Source organism: Balaenoptera ricei, chromosome 4 (genome assembly GCF_028023285.1).
Source record: "Balaenoptera ricei isolate mBalRic1 chromosome 4, mBalRic1.hap2, whole genome shotgun sequence".
In the NCBI taxonomy this organism is placed as follows: domain Eukaryota; kingdom Metazoa; phylum Chordata; class Mammalia; order Artiodactyla; family Balaenopteridae; genus Balaenoptera; species Balaenoptera ricei.
Genome location: NC_082642.1, coordinates 17,845,459 through 17,870,252, shown reverse-complemented (window position 1 = coordinate 17,870,252; position 24,794 = coordinate 17,845,459). Strand labels below are relative to the sequence as shown.

Sequence of the window (24,794 nt, the reverse complement as noted above, 5' to 3'; positions counted from 1 at the left end):
TAGCTTATCAATTTTTACCAAAAAGCTTATTGGGATTGAATTGAACCTATAGGTAAATTTGGAGAGAACTGAAATCTTAACACTGTTGAGTCTTCCAACCCACAAAACAAGGCATATCTCTTCATTTTAACTAGGTTGTATTAAATTTATCTCAACAATGTTTTGTAGTTTTTAGCATATGGATCTTGCACACTTTTGCCAGATTTATCCCTATTTCTTTTTTTATGCTATTGTAAATGGTATTATTTTAAAATTTTAATTTATGATTCTTTGCTGCTTGTATATAGAAATGCAATGATTTTTATGTATTGATCTCATATCTAGCAACATTACTAAACTCACCTATGACTTCTAGGAGCTTTTTTGTAGATTTCTATGTATTTTCTCCATAGATGATTATGTCATCTACAAACATTTTTTTTTCCTATTCCAATCTGGATGACTTTTTCTTTTTCTTGCCTATTGTTTTGGCTAGAACCTCCAGTACAATGTTGAAGAGAAGTGATAAGAATGGACATCCTTATTTTGTTCCTCATCTTCTGATTGGAGAGTTTAATATATTTACAGTTACGGTAATTACTGATAAGGAGGGACTTACTTCTGTCATAGTGCTATTTGTTTTCCATATGCCTTATAGATTTTTGTCCCTCACTTCCTGCATTACTGTCTTTTAGTTGATTTTTTAGTAGTGAAGTGTTTAAATTCCTTTCTCATTTTCTCTTGTGTATTCTATAGCTATTTTATTTCTGGTTACCATGGATTACATTTAACATCCAAAAGTTGTAACACTCTAATTTGAATTTATACCTGCTTAACTTCAATGACATACAAAATCTCTGCTCTTTTAACGTTCTGTCCCCACACCTTTTGGTTGTTGATGTCACAAAATTACATCTTCATACATTGTGTGCCCCAAACTAGTAATTCTTTTAAATGAATTAATCTCTTAAATTATGTAGAAAGCCAGACTTGAAGTTACAAACCAAAGTTACAATAATACTAGCTTATTTTAGACTAAGTTTTTTTTCTTTAAGTGTATTAATCTCTTAAATTGTGTAGAAAATAAAAAGTACAGTTACAAACCATTGTTACTAGCTTTTACAATTTCCCATGTATTTACCTTTATTGAGATCTTTATTTCTCCATACAAATCTGAGTTACCATCTTGGGTCCCTTCATTTCACCTGCAGAACTCCCTGAGATAACAAATTCCCTCAGCTTTTTTTTATCCAGGAATGTCTTAATTTTCCTCTCACTTTTGAAGGATAGTTTTGCCAGATATGGGATTCCTTTTTTTTTTTTTTGGCCATGCTGCACAGCTTGTGGGATCTTAGTCCCCTGACCAGGGATTGAACCTGCATCCTTGGCAGTGAAAGAGCAGAGTCCTAACCGCTGGATCACTGGGGAATTCCCCAGATATGGGATTCTTAGTTGACAGCTTTTTTCCAGCCCTTTGAATATATCAGTCCACTGCTTTCTGGCCTCCAAAGATTCTGATGAGAAATCTGCTGAAAATCTTATTGAGGATCCCTTGTACATGATGATTTGCTTCCCTTGCTGCTTTCAAGAATTCTCGGGGCTTCCCTGGTGGCGCAGCGGTTAAGAATCCCCCTGCCAGTGCAGGGGACATGGGTTCATGTCCTGGTCCGGGAAGATCCCACATGCCGTGGAGCAACTAAGCCTGTGTGCCACAACTACTGAGCCTGCGCTCTAGAGCCTGCGAGCCACAATTACTGAGCCCACGTGCCACAACTACTGAAGCCCGTGCGCCGAGAGCCCGTGCTCTGCAACAAGAGAAGCCACCGCAATGAGAAGCCCGCGCACTGCAACAAAGAGTAGCCCCCGCTCGCTGCAACTAGAGAAAGCCCACGAGCAGCAACAAAGACCCAACACAGCCAAAAATAAATAAATAAATAAATAAATAAATAAATAAATAAATTTATTAAAAAAAAAAAAAAAAAGAATTCTCTTTGTCTTCGGGTTTTGAAAGTTTGATTATAATGTGTCTTAGTGTGGATCTCTTTGAGTTCATCTTACTTGAAGTTGGTTGGGCTTCTTGGATGTTTGTATTTATATCTTTCATCAAATTTGGGAAGTTTCAGCCATTATTTCTTCAAATATTCTCTCCGCCCCTTTCTTTCTCTTTTCCTTCTTGGACTGTCATAATGTCCACCTTATGGTGTCCCATAGGTTTCTTAGGCTCTGTTCACTTTTCTTTAATCTTTTTTCTTTCTGTTCCTCAGACTTGATAATTTCCATTGTCCTATCTTCATGTTTGCTAATTCTTTTTTTCTGCCTGCTCGAATATACCTTTGAATCTCTCTAGTGAACTTTTCATTTCCATTCTTATATCTTTCATCTCCAGAATTCCTTTTTGGTTTCTTTTTAGGTTTTCTATCCCTTACTGATATTTCCATTTCGTTCATAGATGGTTTCTTGACTTTCTCCACATCTTCCTTTAGTTATTTGAGTATCTTTAAGACAGCTGTTTTAAAGTCTTTGTCTAGTAGATCTGCCATCAGGTCTTTTTCAAGGGTGATTTTTGTTTATTTATTTTTTTTCCTTTGAATGGGCCATACATTCCTGTTTCTTTATATGCCTTCTGATTTTTTTGGTTGAAAACAACATTTGACTCTAATGATGTGGTAACTCTGGAAATCAGATTATTCTCCTTCCCCAGGGTTTGATATTTTTGGTTGTTGTTATTATTTATTGTTTTTTGATGGTTGTAGGCTGTCTTTGTGCTGAGGATCAGCCCAAAGTATAAAGTTAAAGTCTTCTCAGTCTTTTTTCAGACCTTCCCTAGGCATGTGTGGTCACTTTCTAATTTTTCCCATATATGCAGTTAATTTTGAATGTGCTAGTCTTTAATGTCTGGCTCCCAAAAGGGGAAAAAGAGAAAAAGGAGGGGAGGGGAAAGCGTGCTGATTGTTTAAATCCCCTGGAAGTTACTTCAGCCAGAGAGGGAGGGGCTTGCAACAATGAGAGGAAATGCAACAATGGCTGGCCACCTTTGTCTGTACATCAGTGATCAGAGGCAGTAACCAGAGATCAGAGCACAGATCCCCAATATACGGAAGACAGAGGCCCTTTTCCCCACACTGGCTCCCACAAGCTGTGTGCAGGCTGTTCCAGGAACATGGGCACAGCTGCCTGCCATGTGGCTGGGGGTGGGGGAGGGGTAGCTCTTACTGGGCTAAGAGCTGAAGTTGACTAAACTTAACTGCACTTTATCTGTCCATGTCTTCCCCTGGACGTAGTCCATCTTCAACAGACTTCAGTATTCCAAAATGGTTACATCAGACAGATTCTGCTGGTGCAATTATTGTTTAGGTGGGGAGACAGATTCCTGTGGCTTCCTACTCTGCCATCTTCCCAGAAACCTTTGTGGGATGTTTTTTAAACCACAAATTAAACCTCTTTTGTTGGTATAAAGCTATTTAGGTTACTTGTTTCTTCTCATTTAAAAAAAAATCTATTTTTGAATGAGGTTTGGTAGCATGTCTTTTGAGGGATTTGTCTATTCCAATTTTTAAAATGATCAAATTTGTAGGCATAAAGTTGTTTATAATATTCCCTTATATTTTCTATATAAGTGTTCAAAATCTATAGTTATGTCACCTCTCTCATTCCTGGTAATAGTAATTTATGTCTTTCCTCTTTATCTTCCTGTTAGTATGGCTAGAGGTTTATAACTTTTATTGATTTTCTCAAAGAAACAACTATTGGTTCAACTGATTTTCTGTAAAGTGTTTCTGTTTTCTCTTTAATTGATGTCTGCTCTGTTCTTCATTATTTCCTTTCTTATGCTTATTTTGTGTTTCATTTGTTCCTCTATTCCTAATTTCTTAAGATAGGAGCTGAAGTCGTTGATTTAAAACCTTTCTTTTTTTTCTAATACAGTGTTTAGTTAGTGCTACAATTCCCCCTAAGTATTGCTTTAGTGACATCCCCAAATTTTTGATATATTTGACTTTAATTTTCATTCAGTTCAAAATATTTTCTCATTTCCATCTTGATTTCCTTTGTGACACATGGGTTTTTTAGAAGTGTGTTATTCCATTTTGATATTTGGGGAATCTTCCAGAAATCCTTCTATTATTGATTTCTCATGTAATTCCATTGTGGTCACACATTTTGTAGGATTTCAAGCCTTATACATTTATTGAAGCTTCTTTTATGGCCCAGAATATAGTCTATCTTGGTAAATGTTCTCTGTGCCCTTGAAAGGAAAGTGTATTCTGTTGATGTTTGGTAAGTGTTCTATGAAAGTCAACTAAGTTGAATTGGTTGATAGTGTTGTTCAAGTCTTCTATAGCCTTAATAATTTTCTGCGTATTTATTCTATCAATTAGTGAGAAGAGACTTAAAATATCAGACTGTAATTGTGGATTTGTCTATCTCTCCTTGCTGTTCTATACATTTTTATTCTTATGTATTTTGATATTCTATTATTACATTTTAAAAAGGTTTAGAATTATTACTTCCTCTCAAAGAATTGACATCTTTATAATTATGAAATGACTTCCTTTATTCCTGTTAATATTCTTACCTCTGAAATCTCCTTTCTCTGACACTAGAGCTATTTCAGCTTTCTTTTAATTAGTGTTTGCATGGGATAGTTGTCTATTCATTTACTTTGAACCTAATTGTGTCTTTATATTTGGTATGTTTCTTGTAGGCATCAAATAATTGTAGTTGGGTCCTTCTTATTTTATCCAATCTGACAATGCCTGCCTTTTAGCAGAAGTTGTTAGACTATTTATATTTAAAGTGATTACTGATATGATTAGGTTTAAGTCTATCATTTTGTTATTTGCTTTCTATTTGTCCCATCTATTCTTTGGTCCCCTGTTCCCCTTTTTCTTCCTTCTTAGATTAACTGAGTATATTCTCATTCTATTTTATCTCCATTGAAAGTTTATGAGTTATAACTGTTTGCTTTTTTATTTTAGTGGTTGCATTAGGCTTTATAATATATATCTTTAACTTATCACAGTCTACCTTTAAGTGATATTATAACACTTCATGTATAGCATAAAAACCTTACAGTAGTATTCTATTTCTCCCCTCCCAGTCTTTTTGATACTGCTGTCATATATTTTACATCTACATATGTTATAAACCCCACAGTATATTGTTGTTTTTGTTTAAATGGTCAATTATCTTTTAAAGAAATTTAAATAATAAAAAAAATGTATAATTGCCCATGTGGTTATCAATGCTCTGTATTCCTTTGTGTAGATACATTTTTCCATTTGGTATCATCTTCCTTCTGCCTAAAGGACTTTGGTATTTCTTGTGGTGCAGGTTTGCTTGTGGTGAAATCATTCAGCTTTTGTAGAACTGCAAATGTCTTTACTTTGCCTTTGTTTTTGAAAGATATTTTTGCCAGATATAGAATCCTAGATTGACAGGTTTTTTTCTTTCAGTACTTTAAAGATCTGTACCACTGAATTCCCTTTTGCTGAATTCAGAAACAAGAAATCTGCTATCTTCTTTATTTGTGCTTCTGTAGCTGCCTTTAAGATTCTCTCTTTATTATTGGTTTTGAGAAACTTTATTATCATATACCTTGGCGTTGTTTTCTTCATGTCTCTTGTGCGTGGGGTTTGTTGAGCTACTTGATTAAATCTGTTTTCATCAAATTTGAAAACACTTCAGTGATTACTTCTTCAAATATTTTTTCTGTTCTTTGTTTTTTTTCCTTCTAGAAGTTCAGTTACAAGTATATTAAGATGATGTAAATTATCTCATATCTCACCAATATTCTTTTCTGTATTTTTAAAAATTCTTTTTTCTCTTTATGTTTCATTTTGGATTGTTTCAGTTTGGATAGACTGTTATAGCTTCAAGTTCACTAACCTTTTCTTCTGCAGTGTCTAATCTGTTGTTAATCCTATCCAGTTTATTTTTCATCTCACATACTGTAGTTTTCATCCCTAGATATTTGAGTTCTTTTAATATTTTCCATGTCTCTACTTAAGTTTTGAACATATGTCACATAACTATTGTAATCTTTAATGTCTTAGTCTGCTAATTCTAACATCTGCATCAGTTCTGGTTCGACTTCCATTGATTGATCTTTTTCTCCTCATTATGGATGTGTATATAGACTTCAATTCTTTTTTCCTATGGAAAATCAAGTTGCCCTCCAAAAATGTTTTATCATTTCCCATCACTACCAATACATGAGTGTTTGTTTCCCTCCCTATCCTGCCAGCACTGAATTTTGACAATCTTTTATCTTTGCCTATCTCATAGGCTAGAACTATTTACTACCACAACGGATATTTATTGAGCACCAGCTATAAGCCTCGTGACAGACGGCAATTCTGTGGTGTTCAAGCAGTCACAGTAGCTGCCCTCATGGTGCTTATTACCTTGTGGTATTTATGTTTTTATTTGCATTTTCATTGATTATTAGTGATGTTGAGCAGCTTTTCTCAAGTTTACTGTCCATTTATATTTCTTCTTTGGTATATGGCTTACTAATGCTCACTGACCAGTTTTAAGTTAACTGTTTGGATTTTTTATTCCTATGTCAGAGCTATTTATTTACTAAAAATAAATACTTCACTTTTTGAAAAATTAAAAAATGTTTTGTAAACAAAGACATTTCTTTAAAATAAATTAATATTTGTAAGTAATTTCTTTGAAGAAATGATTTACATGTTATTCAAATTTTTTTTCTATGTTAAAAGTAAATAGAAATTGATTTTGATTTAAAAACAATGCCCTTAAAAGACAAACATTTTTGAGCAATGCAAAAATACAAAATACATATATGAATACATAAGATATACATAAATACATAATGAATAAAACTTTCATATGTATCTGACATCAACAAATAAATGACTTATATTCTTTAGAAATAATCATGCAGATTACAAATGCCATTTTACTCTCTTAATAATGAAATGGAAAGTCAAGGAGATGGAACATTTCCAGATTAAATATTTCCAGCTGATTAAATATTTCTGGCAAAGCCATGCCATCTGTATTAGAAATGCCCTATATACAAGTCTGTTAATTTGCAATTGTCTAAGATCTATTCTTTCAAAGGAGAACGTGTCAAAATCCCCATTATAGAATGTTTGCTTACCCACTGAAGAGTAGCAGGAGTTCTCAAAGGTACATGCTACCTATTCATCTGGCTGTGTGGGTAAATGCTTCCTGGAGCCCCAGGAAGGATGCCCTGATTGAGACACAGGTTCTATAATGTGCCCAGTTGTCTTTTTAGCATTAACAGTCAATGTGAAGTGGACAGGGGGGTAGCGGATCCTGAGAAGCATTTCAGCTCTATGGCCAGCGACGTGACTTGTACACATGTCACACGGCTAAGGGGTGTTAGCCCTCTGAGTATGATGGAGGAAATGTATGTCACCAGTTATGCTGTGAATGAATAAATTGGACAGTTTTAATAATGGGGATGATGACAGCAGCCAGCAAAGCCCCAAGAGGCCCAACCCACCAGTTCTTCCATTGGACCTGGGCCCCGTGACTGACCTGTTTGGTGAAGGTGGTCTCTGGCCACCTCAAACAAGCGCAGGTGCATGTTGGTGATGGGGTTGAAGGAGCCACAGGCCAGGAGCACCACGGGGATTCGGCTCTTCATCTTGTCAGGCACATTCACACCCGTTGCAGCAGCCACCCTGCCTTCATTGGGACAAAAACTCACATCAGGGAGTTGGCACCAAGACAAGTGTCAAGATCAGTGTCTCTAAGCCACACACAGGCCATTACTTCTCACTTGTAAGATGACTGAGGAGGCAAGAATAACAATAACAACCTTTACAGGAGGTTCACCATGGGCCAGGAACTGTGCCAAGCACCACGCCAAGGTACAGCTCTTATCTTACCAAATGCTTTCAACTCAATCCTGAGTAGTTACTTATACAGCTCAGGGACCTTAGAAGCTGCAAGGCCAAGACCGGAACCCAGGCAGCCTGACCCAAAGACCATGTTTTGCCCATAACCTCTACATCCTCCCTGTGCTCTGATGGATCACCTTAGGGTCAAAAGGCATATGTAAGATGCCCAAAATGTCATCTCTGATAGTCCAAATAGAAATCACAGGCCTCAGAGCAGAGTGGAACTTTTTAAAAACTTGTTTTAAAATAATTTCAGACTTACAAAAAAAGTTGCAAAATTTGTACAAAGAATTCTTATATACCCTTTACACAGAGTCCCCAAATGTTAACATTTTACCACACTTGCTACATTCATTCTCCCTCTCCATATACACACACATATCTGTTAATACCTATAATTTTTTTCTGAAATGTTTGCGAATAAGTTGTAGACATAATACCTCTTTAAATACTTCAGTATGTGTTTTCTAAGAGCAAAGACATTTTCTTATATAACTGCAGAACAACGACTAAAATCAGAAAATTAACATTGCTACAGGACTATAATCTAATCTACAGGTCTTTTCTGATTTCACTCATTGTCTTTATCTGGGGCCTAAGCATTTTTGAGAGGGTCAGGTACAGACACTCTCCATACATAGTTCATTTATCCTCACAACAACCCTATAAGTGTAAGTAATATTATCCTCATCTTGCATATGAGGAAACAGGCTCAGAGGGGACTATCATTTGCCCTAGGTCACACAGCCAGTAAGAGGTAGAACTAGGAGTCAAACCGAGGCCTAACTCCGGTGAAGCTCTTCATGAACATTCCAGGAGGCAGTGCCTCAGTGGCAGGAGAGCCTTGTCAGCCAGCCTGTCCTGGAGCCCAGGCTGTTTTCTGCTTTACTTTAACCTCACCCAGGTGCTGAAAGCTACAGGGTAAGGAGACAAGAGGGTGGGCCCAGAGGAGGGCTGGGTGGAGACTGAAAGGGCACTGGCTAGCTGGGAGTGGACCTGCCTCCTGGTACTGGGAAGGCTTAAGCACCTCCTTGGGTACATAGAGAAGTTGTTCTGGCAGCGTTCTGAGCTATGGTGGTGTGAGGATAAAAAACTCTCAACATAGGTGGGCTGTGGTTTCTTCCCACTTCCTGAGTTAGCAGGGACACCCCCTGCTGCGTGAGAAGAAAGCAGCCTGCGTGACAGCTGCTGGCCCTGGCTTCTTCCTGGGGAGGGCGGATCTTTAATGAGATAGTATTTGCAGAGTGTGCTGAGCTACTCACAAGAGCAGCCTTGAAATGAGTGTATCTGAAGACGCTGGCTGTTTTTTACAACTGTTAGGAAGTCTTTCAAAATTCTACTTCGTTCTGACAAAATATCATTTTTTTTAGAGCCCTTAAAACATGTAACTGCAGCATCTCAGGTAACCTGGGGTTTTGATCCATTTTCTCCAAAGTTCCCAGAAACTGTAAATTAGAACATTAGTTTGAATGGCGGCATCAATGCGATGCAGTGCGACGATGGGAAGAAGAACAAATGATATATAGGAAGTGTCTGTCTGTCTTTTCTTTCCTTGCGTGGCCACACTGAGCCACGCTGCTCTGACAGCGACTGACTCTGTCTGAGCCGCACCTCAGGCTGGAGGTCGCAGTGGGTGCACATTCCCAGGCTCAGGAACGAGGTCAGTGCACCTGCGTCGTCTGTTTACGCCAACGTGCTTCAACTAAACACCCTCCCAAGCCCAAACCCAGAGAAGTACAATGATAGGGCTGAAATGGACTCCCTCCGGGGGTTCAGCAGAAAATACACCAGGCTCTGATTCGAGCGCGTCTCAAAGGTGGATGCATGCCATGAAAGTGACTCGTCTGCCCTATCATGTCATAGTATCTAGCGAGATGAAGCAAGCGTGGAGGACTTTTGCTACTGGGAAAGGCTTCTCACCAATAGCTTTTAATAGAGGTCCTCCGAGTGAGCAGCAATTGCAGCTGAGGGATTTAACAAGTTGAGAAGGTGGCATACGGTCTTCTTGGAACTTATCATTAAACTGGAGGCGAGGCAAACAGATTCCACCTCCAGACCCCGCCCCCTCTCCAGTTTACCGCCTCCCACTTCACAGTCATCCCGACAGCGTTTCATCCAGCTCCTCAAATACAACACGCAGTTCCTTTCTCCTGCTTGTGCAAATGCTCTTCCGACCACCTGAAAGGAACGCCCTCCTCGCTCCTGCCTTCAAGGTGTTCTCCCTGGAGGCCGACGCCTCCCCCCCACCCCCACCATGCTAACTGTACCTGTTACTTTATCACTTTCTTCTTTCATGGACCACAGACCTGTCACTGCCTTGTTTCCGCATAGCTCTTCCCCAAGTAGAAGGTGAACTCCTCCAGGGAGGTTCCGTCTTCATCTAGGCCCCTCAACTCCTGCAGGGTGCCTGGCACACAGGTACTCAGGAATGTGTGTGGCATGAACGAGAGAATGAGGGACTCTCCCTGACCAAGCATCCTCCTTTTCAGACGGCGACCTCCGCTCTTTGTTTCTGTCCCAAGCAGTCAATGGATTGGGCCTTCCAGGGATATAAGCTGACCTTTCCAGCTTCCCAGGGGCACCTAAGGGCCCTCCCCAAGACCCCACTCCACCCGACTCAGACTGAAAGCAAACAACATATTCCTGCCTTGTTGTGCCATCTTCGATGCCAGGAGCCCATCAATAGGGATATACCAGCCTCCTGCACACTGACACCAAGGTCATTCCTCCACCCTGGAGGTCATCAGCTGTGGCTTTGCCAGGTGAAGGGACTTTGACGATGCGATTAAATTAAGGATCAGAAATGCAGAGGTTATCCTGGATTATCCAGGTGGGCCAATTTTAACATGATTAGGGTACTAATAAGAGGGAGCAGGAGGGTCACATAGAGGAAGACATAAGGGACAAAGCAGTGATCAGAAGGCAGGAAGAGGCTCTGCTGCTGGCTTTGAAGATGGAGGGAGGGCCAGGACCCAGCAGGGCGAGAGGAATCAGCAAGGAAACAGATTCTCCCCTAGAGCCTCCAGGAGGAGGGCAGCCCTGTTGACACCTTGATTTCAGACTCCTGACCTCCAGAATCATAAGAAAATAAAATTGTGTTGTTTTAAGCCAGTACTTTGTGGCGATTTGTTACAGCAGCCATAGGGAACTCATACACTCACCTATTTGGGGCAGGCGCTCCGAAGTGACCTTCAGCCTGCGGCAGGAAAGGCACAGGGATTGAGCCGATAAGGAGGATATGGAAAGGTGTGTCGGGCACAGGGACCAGCATTGCAAAGGTTCAGAAACCACCACTTAAGGTGGGCGATGGACTAACAGCACATAGATGTGGCTGTGTGTGGTGTAAGCTGACGTGCAGGTGGCCCAAGATGGGGGTGCAGAGGGTGCAAGGATCACGCAGTCCCCCAAGGCAGAGTCTAGATTTCATCCTATAGGCCATGAGGAACCTCTGAAGGATTTTAAGAGCTCTCAAGTGCCCCCAGGATGGTGTGTCAGGAAGCAAGCCCCGGGATGGCTACCCCGGGGACCCCTCTGCCTGGCAAAGGTCAGGCGGTCCCCAGCTTCCCAGAGGATGGCCTTTCCTGCTGCCTACATTTCTCCTCAGTCACCGGGTAATGTGATGCTGGCCAGTGCCCCATGCGTACTAAATTCCAGCTAAGTGTGTGCCCCTCGGCACATTTGTCACAGGCCGTTGCAGAGACACAGAAAGGAAAGGCGAGCCGGGAAGGTTAAGTGCCATCACTGCGGACGTAATGTGCTAATGCTCATCAACTGGGAGGTGGTTTACCTTTCCTTGTGGTGAGTGCCTCTAATGGGACCTGGCCTGGGAAAGACCTGGCCGAAAACATCCCTGTTTATTATAGACATAAAGCAGATGGCTTTGGGCAGAATGGAAATGGATTCTACAAACATCTTTCATTACATAGACCTCTTGACCGGACTCCTTGTCTTAAAGAAAACAAGAGGCACGGTTTGGATTTGTGGGGTTGACGAGCACATTTTTCAGGACCCGGGGAGATCATTTCCATCTGCGCAAGAGTATCAACTTCTCCAGGGCAATCAACCTTCACGCAAACTCCGGGCACTTTTTCTTTTCAACTTTGCTGGATTCACTCGCTGTTGCTATGGGCACACAGTGCTGCTAAGAACAAAAGCAGAGCCAGCCTCCTCTGTCGTGTGAGGATCCTCTGCCAGCCACCCCTTGGAGGAAACAAACATGCAAATTAAGCACTCGTCCTAATCATGAGACTCGCAGGAAAGCAGGCAGCTTGGCTCTTCAGTTTTGAGAACTTTCAAAAGATTTGGAGGATCCCAAGGAATGGAACGAGCTCTCTTGCAATTCCACACTCAGGAGTTGGGACTGATTTCGACTGTCATAGGAGGGAGGAACTGAGTAACAGCTACTGGGTTTATTGAGTTGACTAGGCACCGGGCAGAAAACCTTATACACACTGGCGCTGATTCTTTCAACACGCCTAGAAGGGAAGGGTTGGTGCTTGCGTTCTGGTAAAGAGTCTAATCGATTTCTCCGAGCCTCAGTCACATGGAAAATGGAGATAATTACACACACCTTCTAGGGCTGTCTTGAGGGTTATCGGAGTTGACCCACTTAGCACAGTACCTGGCCCATAGGGGGTTCTCCAGAAATATTAGCTCCTTCCTCTTTCACTATACTGAAAACAGAATTCATTATCCCCACATCTGCTTCCATATACCTATTCACCTTGTTTGAAAAAGAGCCTACCATTTTGTAGTCACCCACTGATCAAAACCTGGCAGGCATTAGGAACACGTCAGCATCCCCCACCAACAGGCAGCTCAGTCAGACCAGCTTGAGTTGTCACCAGAGAAGAATGCTCCCAAAAAAGGCCACTCCCACATACCACTGCTGTGGTTTCTGTCTAGCTCCAACCATAACAATCAACTCAAAGCATCACTTATCCCCGGAATTGAGTTAAGAGTTGATATTGAGAAACAGAGGAATGAATAGGTTGTCATTCAGGTAGGAAAAACATCTGAAAATGAAGAAGAGACATGCCCCAAATCGCAACCAACTTGCCAACTTTAAACAAAGAAGATATAAGAGGAGGTAGAAGGTGAGAAGAGGTGGCCTGGGGTCTGCTATGAGGAGTGCAAAGTAGCAGATAACATGCCAGCTATTGTGCTAGTGCCTTGGAGTTACAGGGATAAATGAAATCTGGCCCCTTCCTCCCAATCTTTCAGGAAGAACGGATATCGAGGACACCAGGTAGGGCAGAGTCTGCTGGTGAGCTCCCAGCATCCACTCTCCTGGCTGGGCATGCTGCTACATTCCCAGTCTCCTTTGCAGCAGGGTGAGGCCATGTGACTAAGGCCTGGCCAGTGATCTGTGAATAGAAGTGTTGGGTGGGACTTCCAGGAACTCTTTTTAAAAGGGAAAGGCATGCCTTTCTCCTCTTCTCCCCTCCTCCTGTCTAGAATGTGATGGCTGGGGTATGGCAGCTAGGTTGGACCCTGAGGATGAGGATCAACTCTAGGTCTGGCAGAGAATAAGCCAAGAGAAAGCCAGGACCCTGAGGACCTGGACTGCCGACCTCCAGGTTTTTTTTTTTACTGGGGAGAGAAATAATCTGCTAAGCCACTATTATTTTCTATTTTCTGTTATATGGAGCTAAACCTAATTCAAACTGATATACTGATACCTAATGAATGTTTATTGAATTTGGATATAAAGGAATGAAAAGTGTATAAACTTTTAAAAGTTCCTATTGCCCCAGTTAAACCTATTTTATATGCAGAAACTCAAATAGATATTGTTTGAAAGGGAAAATACATCTAAGAAAAAATAATTCTACCATCACTTAATTTTTTATATGAATTTTTCTTGGGAGGAAAAATCCTTACTCAGGACTCTAGAAGGCTGAAATGTGCAGCAATGAATCTGCTTTTCTGCAGATCACAAAAGCCAGACTCTGTCTTATCTCCTTCCCCCCAAGACAGATTCATTATGGTGTGCTGTCGCAGTCTGCTTCAAGTGGGCATTTGCCATATGGCTTGGCAGTTTAATGGTTTTCTGATACTTGACAAAAATGAAGCACAATCATTTTACAAGGAGTTTGCATTAGATGGGTCTTTTCCAAATAACAGCTGTGCCTCAAAATTGAGTTACTCAATTTGCAATTTGTGGACACAATACTCAAACATTTACAAGTGAGCAAAACCTCAAACCACTTGGGCTATTTCCAGGCTTCAGAGTTTATGAAGTTTTTAGCAATGTTGTGAGTGTGCAGCTGTTGACAAGCTCAAGCCAACGTCTCTGAACCACCAGACCCGGCAGACAGCAGTGATGTCCTACTTAGCAGGCTTGTGGAGCCAACAACAAACCCTCGGGATAGAAAGAACATGAGGGAGAGAGATGAGCCTCATGCCAAAGTCCACAGACTAACACCCTATCTCTTCCTCTCCACTCCCTAACCCATGTGTAGAGATGACACCCAAATCTATTGTTCTAGTCCTGATCTTGCTTATGGGCCCCTACAGGTCCATGGGTGGCCACACACTGGCTTGATAACAAGCCAGACAGACGTGGATTCAAAATCAACAAGCACTTCCTAACGGCATGACCTTGAGTGTATCAGTCAGCAGAGGCCAGGTGAGGCGCATTAACAAACAACCCCCAAATCTCAGTAGCTTAAAACAATGAAGGTTTATTTCATGTTCCTATACATGCCCAATCCATGCCTACTGGGGGCTCTGCTCTGCCTCATCTTTGTCCCTCAATCCAGAACTCAAGTCAATGGAGGAGTCACTACCTGGAATACAGTCAATCACTGTAGCAGAGAAAAAGAAGTCTCTGGAAGGTCACTTGGCCTCAAATGGGCACATGTCACTTCCAACAACCCCACCCAAGTTCACAAGTTAGAAAATACAATCTGACTCTGTGTCCCAAAGTTAGAGAGCCAGAAATATTTGGTGAATAGCCCTGCAGTTATCAGTTAATTAACCACTCTGAGCCTCAGTGACCCATACAGAAAATGGACATAATTACACATACCTCCTCAGATTGTCATGAAGATAATTGCTGTTGACCATGTAGGGTACTCAGAATAGTGCCTGGCCCATAAGAGGTTCTCCAGAACCTCTAACTTTTCCGTGTGTCCAAAACAAAATTCATCCCCTCCCATACCTGCTTCTGGCTGCCCGTACCCCTCATCTGTGTTTCCAGTCACCCATGACCAAAACCTGTCAGTTAGCTATGACACCTCTCCATCCTTTCTCATGTCCCCTCAATATAATTAGCCTCTGAGTGTGTCCAATGTTCTCTGCATAAGGTCACCTTCCATCACGAACGAGACCTGCCCTACTATAGGATTTCATTACTTTCTTGTATCAATTAGGGAAAATGCAAACAAGAGAAGGAAGCTCTGGTTATCTTAGTTCCCCACCCCACCAAAGGCAAAGCAGTGAAGGAGCATGGAATGATCAGAAGGCCACCAGGCCATCACACAGGATAAAGGAAGAGCTGAACATGAGATCTCAGGGTGGACAGGGGACAGGGCAGTGTCACGGTCCCAGCCTGGATGGGGTCCTGTGGCACAGACATGGTCACTGGGGCTCACACGAGTGTACAATGCTGTTCCCAGGGAGGGGCAGTTGATGTGGACTGGACAGTCCCACCCCTTCCCCCAATGTGGGCGTCCACACTTGGTAAGGTGAGAGAAACTCTGGAATCACCTCCCCATCACCAATTTGGCCCCAATCCAATCTTTTCTCAATATGCTGAGCAGATTAACTTGTTAAAGTTTGGGTTCAATCACTCAGATGAATGTGATAAACTATTGAGTGTTTACTATGTACCAAGCACTGTATAAAACCTGGGCCTTTATGCCAAGCTAGTGATAAAGTCTTCGGTAATTTGTTCTCCATTGGCATTTATGTGCTAGGTCAAGTCCTTCATCTGGCGTCAGAACTTTGGAGATTCTGGCCTCATTCTACCTCTCCTAATTGTCTCCTGACTGCCCTCTCTGTTCCCTACGTGTGCTCCATCTCCTCACCAAGCTGGGACCACCTGCCATGCTCTGACGTGTCTTCTGAGTCTTTCTGCTTCTGGGATCTCTGTTTATTGCCACTTCCTAGAGCTAGAATCTCTTCCAGACCAACCCTCCCACAGAGCTCCTCCTGGTGGCCCACCTGGAAGTCAGTGTTCCCTCCTCTGACCTCTTCAAGGTGACACTCTGTCTATATGGTTGAGTCCCCGCACTTTTCTAGCCTAGCAGGCTGTAAATCCCTAAAGGCAGGGATCCTGGGGGTTCTAATGCAGAGTGGAAGGCAAATAAGTAATATTCACCTTATTCATTGGGGGACAAGTGAAAAGTAGATCAAAATGAGAGCCAGGGAGCACCGGGTACTTCAGGGCATGGTCTAGGCTGAGGCAGGAAGAAGCAACTGAGGAGGAAACATCCCTCAAACCATAATAGCAGAGCCCCAGCTTTGTCCACCCTCCCACCACCTCCCTCTCCCGTGCTTCCAACAACCAATTCTTCCTAGTCTCCAGTTTGCTTTATTTTACCCCATGCAGACTTCTGTCCCTCTTTCTGGGGTGTCAGCTCCCTTCCAGACTTGAATATTGCTCTCACCCCAAGAATCGTGTCTGCTGCCTTGGCTGGGCCCCATCCAGGATCCTGATTTCTGATTGTCCCTCAAAGGTATCATTTGACTCCTCTGTCCTCTCTGTTTCTCTGTCCATGCCTTGTCCAGGGTGCATGCCCAGGGTCCCGCTCCAGTCCAGCAGGGGGCGATGAGCCACAGTTAGTGTTGGGAAAGCAGTCCCACACCCTCTACAACCCTAGAGGCTTCCCTATTTGTCAGCAAAATGCAGAACTGTTCATAATGATGGCAAGGGATGGCACCAGGGCCCTTCTAGTGCCCAAACCACAGAACTGGCAGCCATGTGGGCTCTTCCCCCTCCCTGGCCTTGACAGCCTGTCAGTTCTACCTCTGTAACATCTTTATGATCCAGCCCTCTCTCAAATTCCACAGTCGCTGCCTTGGATTGGGGCTCATTATTTCTCAGTTGGACCTGAGTGCACTCTTAACCTGGTCTCCTGTCTCCAGTCTCACCTCTGATCCATCTTTGGCTCAGTTGCCCAAGGGATCTTTTAACATGCTTAATCCCCTGCCGACCACCCACATTCTGGATAATGTTGAAACTCCTCAGCGTGGCATCCATAGGCCCTTATAACCTGGTCATGACCTGTTTCACCAGCCTCATCACTTACCTTCCTACCCCTCCCTGTGTCTGCTCTATCAAACTGCTTTCTATTCTATCCCAAGTCCCCTTGCATTGAATTTTAGGACCAAATGTAAAAATTCTAACAAAGAAGGCAACTTTGTTTACCTTGCTTGTTCATTCATTCATTAAAAAAGAAAACAAGTTGTCACTGCTGTCAAGTTCCCCCAGTCATCAGAATGATGACAGGGAGCTCCTGAAATACCTATAAAGATGAGGAGCTGGCTGGGCCCTCCATGAAGGCAGGCCAGGCCAGTGGAGGCCCAGTGAACCACAGCAGGGGAGATGCAGGCAAGCCTTACTGCTAAAAGACAGGTGTTCACTTGAGAATTTCACTGGGCACAACATAACCAGGTCCAGAGCAAGCCTTTCCCATCTCATGTAATATAATTTCCTCCAGAAATTATAAGCCAAGCAGCCCATCTTCCCTTCTTTATTGAGTTATAAGCACAATGAGATGGTCATGAGCAGAAAACTGCAAATCTGTGCAGTGATCTATGAAGTAAGATCAAACCTGAGCCAGGTCTAGGGGGGTAATTAATTAAAATTTTAACCGAGTTCATCCAACATATATTTAATGTTATGCATAATCACTTTTGTGTTGGCCAGAGATGAGGCCTAAATGGTGGGCAGTTCACAGGAACAACTGCAGTCTCTATGAGTCTTTAATAGACAAACCTTATCTTGTTTCTTCCCTCAGTTACTGCTTCAGAAGCCATTAGCAGGACAGGCAGCTCAGGCCCTGCCCACGTCCCCACTGAAGCTCATGCACAGGCCAACCTCTCTCATGCATACAAGGACACTCAAACAGTGAAGCCCACGGGGCACTTCTTCTGGCCTTGAACTGAGGCTGCCTGTGCTTGCATCTGGAATGGAAAATGCTTGGCTTTTTGTTCCAAGCTCTATGACCTTGAACAAGCCCTCCAATTCTCTTTAAAATGAGGATATCCCAACATCCATCCACGGGGGCGCCATGAAGATGAACGAAAGAGACACATTAGGACTACATCTCCTACATGGCTTTGAGAAGAGGAGGAAGCCTTCCATTACAAAGTTAGGAAGCAGGATTCATGTGTGCCAACCCTGTGTAAAGACACCACTGTCCATGACAGATTCAACCTGTTTCTGCCAGAGCAGGCCAAACGAGGCCACTATTTATCTCAGGGCACGAGCTCTACATGCACAAAATCAGGGATTTAATGAAACCAGTGTTCCAGCCGATTTGGGTCTGGGCTGGGAGAATCAAAGAGGCCCAACATATCTACCAGTAGGTCATACACAACACTGCAGATGACCTGCACCAGGTTCCCTCCCACAAAGTCAGGAATTGGTGACTTTCTTTACTATGCATGAATTAAAAAACCAGCAAAGACGTTAATTTGCTCCTATGATTGCTGAAGAACCAAATGTATTTATCTGGTAGCCATTGGCTGCTGGCATTTTTTACAGGACATTGTGATACCTGGTAATCTATGAGTGTACATGCACGAGCATGGGGTTCCTGGGAGTTGGAGCAGAGAGGCTGCCCAGAGGCCCAGGCAAGGAGGATCCTGGCTCCAGGGGAACAGGCAGATCCCGGGGCCTCAAGGTCAATGGGTAGAGCTAGAATCCAGTCAGGCCATAAGAATTACAGAGCACCTTATGCCCAGAGGCTGGGGTAAAGCCAGACATAGACATCTGGAGGTATCAGCTCCAAAATTAAGACAGGGAAGCTTCATCCACCAGCCTCTGGCCCGTGTGAATTCTCCTGCATGTGCTGGCCTCGCTAGATCAACAAAATAATAACTTAGGTGTAAGAGAAAACGTAGCCAAAATGAACTGACTTAAGCTCACTGTCTTCCATGAGCAGATGTTCCAGAGAGAGTGTGATGTGGCAGAGGTTCTGCTGGTCCTTCCCGCGGCATAGCGATTGTCCTGTTCTCCTTGTTATCAAGCCCGGTTTTGTTCAGGGACAAGCGGCACAGATCCAGACAGGAACCACGGCACCACGTCCGCCATGGCAGTCTGTCCCCTTTGTTGTGATTGGTCGGGCGTGGGCATGTGACTCAGTCCCAGCCAATGATATTTAACAGGAGGAGCCTGGAGGCCTCTGGGAAAGACGTTCCCACCCGCTGAAAGAGCAGCGACGGGGAGGCCCTTTCTCTGCCCCTCCCCGCCCTGGACACTGTGGTGTAAGATGTGCCCCCGGGGTTGCCACGGCCCCCTGTCACCACAAAGGGAAGCCCTAGAGAGCCGCAGAGGTGAAGGACCACCCAGAGATGGGGTCTCATCAAGTCACTGATTTAACCTAGTACTGCCTCTCTCTAGATTTTATTACTGAGCTGCTAAAATACCTTTACTGCTACAGCTACTGCTGGTCAGGTATTCGGCTACTTGTGGCTCAAAGCATCCAAACAGATATACCTCAAGAGGCCTTGGTTCTGGCTGTGCCTCACAGTGTGTGCAATTCTGCAGGCCAAGTGTGACCCCAGTATGAAAAGACAGGGACCTTCTGCATGACATGGTCCCTACAGTCAAAGCAGCCACTCCGTCTGGGTTGCAAGCTGGAGGGAGGCACTGCGCCTGTGCTTGAGGGCATCCTGCTGTGTGGGACCCAGGGAGGGGTGCTATGTTAGACCCCAATGTGGCCACTGTACTGGGAATTTTCCAGGAACTATTTTGAACAAACATGATTTTTGGTTGACACTGGGCCCTCAGAATCTAATCTCAGGGGAAACGGCCTCCTGAGCCTCTTAACAGACCCGTCTCAACTGCATTCACTGTCCCGATGTCCCCGCAGGGACCTCTCTGAGGGCAGCCCTGTATTTGGTGGGACCGTCTTCGCATCTTCGATGGCTCGCCGGGAGGACATGCTCCTCGCTCCACCTCTCCACAGGCGGGGACAGCTGTGTCTTTCCCGCGTCAGTGCCAGCTGCCTGCCTGTCTGTGCCTTTGGCCCTACACAGCCTGGTGACTTGAGGAAGCCTCAACACATCCGCACCGTCATCTGTGCCTTTGCTCCTGCTGGTCCCTCTGCCTAGAATGCCCTTTCTACCCATTTGTACCTATTTAACTTTGCTCCCCTAGCACTCAGCATATATTAGGGCAACATAAAAGGTCTCCTTAACAACAACAGAAACAACCCAATTAAAAAAGGACTTGAATATACATTTCTCCAAAGATATACAAATGGCCAACAAGCTCATGAAAAGATGCTCAACATCACTAATCATTAGGGAATGCAAATCAAAACCACAATAAGATTCTACCTCGTACCCATCTGCGTGGCTACTATCAAAAATACAGAAAGCAACAAGTGTTGATGAGGATGTGGAGAAACTGGAATCCTTGTGCACTATTGGTAGGAATGTACAATGGTGCAGCTACTGTGGAAAACAGTATGGAGGTTCCTCAAAAAATTAAAAATCTAATTTCTATATGATTCATCAATTCCACTTCTGGGTATATACTCAAAAGTATTGGAGGCAAAGTCTCAGAGGGATATTTGTACACCCACGTTCAGAGCAGCAATATTCACAGTAGCTAAAATGTGGAAGCAAACCAAGGGTTCATTGATGGATAAAGAGATAAGCAATATGTGGTATTTACATACAATGGACTATTATTTGGACTTCAAAAAGAAATTCTAAAACATGCTTCAGTATGTGTGAAACGTGAGGACACTGCTAAGTGAAACAAGCATGAGAAAAAGACAAATACTGTATGATTCCATTTACATGAGGTACTTAGAGCAGTCAAACTTACAGCGATGGGGAATAGAATGGTGTTTGCCAGGGGCTGAATGGAGGAGGGAATGGGGAGTTGTGTAGTTTCAGTTTTGCAAGATGTTACAGTTTGGGATATGGCTGTATAACAGTGTGACTGTACTTAACACTATTGAACTGTATACTTAGAAATGGTTAAGATGATAAATTTTATATTATGTGTATTTTACCCCAATTAAAATTTAAAAATAAAAGGTCTCCTTTGGTGAGCCTTCTCTGATGCCAGGGTCTGACTGCACTGGTTGCTCATTAACCTCTGCCTTGCTTCCTTGTTTTCTGTTCTATCAGGATTGTTTTGAGACCTACCCAGACGCCTAAACCAAGAGAATCACAGAGAAATAGAGCCAAAGCCCTTATTGAACTGCTCCTGAAGTCAATCTTAACTAGGCATCTCAATTATGTGAGCCAGTAAATTTTTTTTTAACATCTTTATTGGAGTATAATTGCTTTACAATGTTGTGTTAGTTTCTGCTGTATAACAAAGTGAATCAGCTATACACATACATATATCCCCATATCTCCTCCCTCTTGCATCTCCCTCCCACCCTCCTATTCCACCCCTCTAGGTGGTCACCAAGCACTGAGCTGATCTCCCTGTGCGATGCAGCTCCTTCCCACTAGCTATCTATTTTACATTTGGTAGTGTGTATATGTCAATGCTACTCTCTCACTTTGTCCCAGCTTACCCTTCCCCCACCCCGTGTCCTCAAGTCATTCTCTACGTCTGCGTCTTTATTCCTGTCCTGCCTCTAGGTTCATCAGAACCATTTTCTTTTTCTTTTTTCTTTTTTAGATTCCATATATGTGTTAGCATACGGTATTTGTTTTTCTCTTTCTGACTTACTTCTCTCTGTATGATAGACTCTAGGTCCATCCACCTCACTCCAAATAACTCAATTTCGTTTCTTTTTATGGCTGAGTAATATTCCATTGTATATATGTGCCACATCCTCTTTATCCATTCATCTGTCACTGGACACTTAGGCTGCTTCCATGTCCTGGTTTTTGTAAACAGTGCTGCAATGAACATTGTGGTACATGACTCTTTTTGAATTATGGTTTTCTCAGGGTATATGCCCAGTAGTGGGACTGCTGGGTCATATGGTAGTTCTATTTTTAGTTTTTTAAGGAACCTCCATACTGTTCTCCATAGTGGCTGTATCAATTTACATTCCCACAAACAGTACAAGAGGGTTCCCTTTTCTCCACACCCTCTCCAGCACTTATTGTTTGTAGATTTTTTGATGATGGCCATTCTGACCGGTGTGAAGTGATACCTCATTGTAGTTTTGATTTGCATTTCTCTAATGATTAGTGATCATTAGTTGAGCATCCTTTCATGTGTTTGTGTGAGCCAGTAAATTTTTAACCATGTATCAGCTTTGAGTTGGTGTCCTGGACTTGCAACCAAAATCAACCTAATTGCTAATACACTTGATCTGAAATACTGCAGCACTAAGGATAAAGAAAAGATGCTAAGGGTTTCTAGGGAATAAGAAAGTTCATAGACAAAGGAATGAAAATAAGACTGGCATCTGACCTCTCCTTTACAACATTAGATGCCAAAGGTAATGAGCAATGGCTGCATACTTCTGAGAGAAGATGACTTTGAATCTGGAATTCTCTATCCGGCTAGACTCTCATTTCAGTATAAAGACAGAGTAAATATATTTTTAGACACGAATGGACTCAAAGTTTACCTCTGAGGCACTCTTTCTTAAGAAGTTCATTGAGAGTGTGTTCCAGCAAAACAAGGAAGAAAAACTAATAGAGTAGAAAGAAAGGGATCCAACCTAGGAGGCTGGTGAAGCTGGGATAAGAGTTGTGCAGGCTGCAAAGCACGGCCCAGGGCAGAAGAGGAAAAGGTGGGCCTCTAAGTAAAAGGTGCATGCTGAGAGGCCGGGTACACTGAGCTTACAGTGAAGGCTTTCTCTCTCAACTGTAACCAGAAAAAAATCCGAATAAAACAAAGAGCTACCTAATAATATAATTGTAAATTACAATGTGACACAATTTTAAGCCCTGATGGAATATGAGAAAAGAAAATTCATTTGACTGATATTTCCCTTTGAGTGGTCCAGGGCTACTTGACCCAGGAGTGAACATTCATGTAGTCAAAATGACTTAAATGCTATTTAATGGTGTTCAACTTTTATAGTCAATTTAATGTAAGGCACAGAAGGTTTAATTGTGAATACATAATAGAAAGATAATGTTAACACCCTTGGTAATGTAAGAATACAGCCACCAGAAGGGAAATGGTTAGGGAAAGAAAAATGGGACCAAGGGGAGAAGTTCCAGTATTTTCCTCTTACCTCACCGAGAGTCTAGATACTGATTACAGTTTAGGAATAAGAAACAGAGATTTGATTGTGAATAATAGATATGGGGAAAGTAGCACTTTAAACAAGACAGGGCATAAACTTCTTCCCATAAAATAAAGCTGGAAGGTAGGTGGTTCAGGGCTAGTGCAGCAGCTCTGGTATCACCAGTATCCCAGGATCCCTCTAGATGTCTCTGTCATTCTTAGAATATGCCGCATCTGGTCTCGTGGTCCCAAGATGGCTGCTACAGCTCCAGCCATCATATCTGTGTTCCAAGTAAGAAGGAAGTGGGAGGAAGGGCAAAAGAGGCCAACCTGCTGAGTCATTCCCCTTATAAAGAGCTTTCCTGAAGCCCCATCCAACAGCTGCTTATATCACAGTGGCCAGAACACAGTGACATGACTGTCCCTATCACAAGGAAAACTGAGAAGTGTAGTTTTTTTAGATGGCACATTGCTGCTTTCAACAAACCTGGGTTTGTTTGTAAGAAAGAAGGGGAGATAGATATTGGGAAAGCAATTCATCATTTGTGTCTCAAGAAATAAAAGTATATTATCTAAAGTAAAAAGGTAACCAATAAGGTAATAAAAAATAACAGAACCATCAAAAATGAGAGGAAGAAGGAAGGGTAGGGTGCAGAGTATAAGCAAATTAAATCAATCCTTCTTAATGGGTCTCAGTGGCTATCTCATCAGGGTACAATTTAGAGTTGTGCATTTAATCCCCTAAATAATTTAAAAAGACTAAAGAGGCTACCTTTGGGAGGTAGGCAAGGAGGTAGGGATGAAGCTGTAACTTTCTATTAAAAAGCCCTTCTGAAGTAGTTGCATTATTTTGATTACAAATGTATCAGTGTTTATTATATTGGGAAGCCAAGCATCCCTACATTTCCTTTACCCTTGACAACCTGGTTGAGTGGTGGGCATTTTAGTATGTTTTTTAATTCCCCTCACTGGCTTAGAAAGTGACATAAACCAGCCCTATTCAGGGCTTTCTTTATATCACTTCTTTCAATTGATTTCTTATTTTTTAAACTCTAGGCATTCAAGATTCTTTATGAGAAGAAAGTCTGGCCGACACACCACCTCTTGTGTTTCTGGTAGGGCAGGTCCGCCCAGGCCCCACCTGGAAGGCGGCGGCAGCATCAGCCTGTGTCATCCCCCTGGGTCACTCCTGTCTGCTGGCGGACCTCTGTGCAGGGAACTGTGTTTGCTGCCTGCCTGGTCTGCACTCCCAAATCACTGTCCTAATATCTCTATAATATATTAACATGCGGTGGCCAAAGGGAGTTCTGCTGAACTAGGCAGTAGTTTGGACCATTTTGGACTAAATCCTAGAATGCACACGATAATGCTGAGCGATGCAGTTTAATTTATGACTATGCAGATCTGCTGTGAAATTGGGAAATGAAAGTACAAGATATTAGCATTCACATGGCAAGGGCAGGGCCAGGTTCAACACTATAATAGGCCTTTCACACCAGCGAGTTTGAAGGAGCTGACACTCTTGTCAGTTAAATGTGTGCTCACGAACCTCGTCCTTTTGTTTTAATGCCACCAAC

At 42.8% G+C, this 24,794-nt stretch overlaps 1 protein-coding gene across 1 annotated transcript in view; it reads right to left on the bottom strand.

Moving 5' to 3' along the window:
* NMNAT3 (nicotinamide nucleotide adenylyltransferase 3) overlaps nt 1–24,794 on the bottom strand; it is a 115,784-nt gene that overhangs the window by 57,905 nt on the left and 33,085 nt on the right. Inside the window, exon 2 of the mRNA XM_059920215.1 lies at nt 7,513–7,662. Within this exon, the coding sequence (XP_059776198.1) occupies nt 7,513–7,621 (109 nt within the window). The 5' untranslated portion in view covers nt 7,622–7,662. The remainder of the gene's footprint in view (nt 1–7,512; nt 7,663–24,794) is intronic.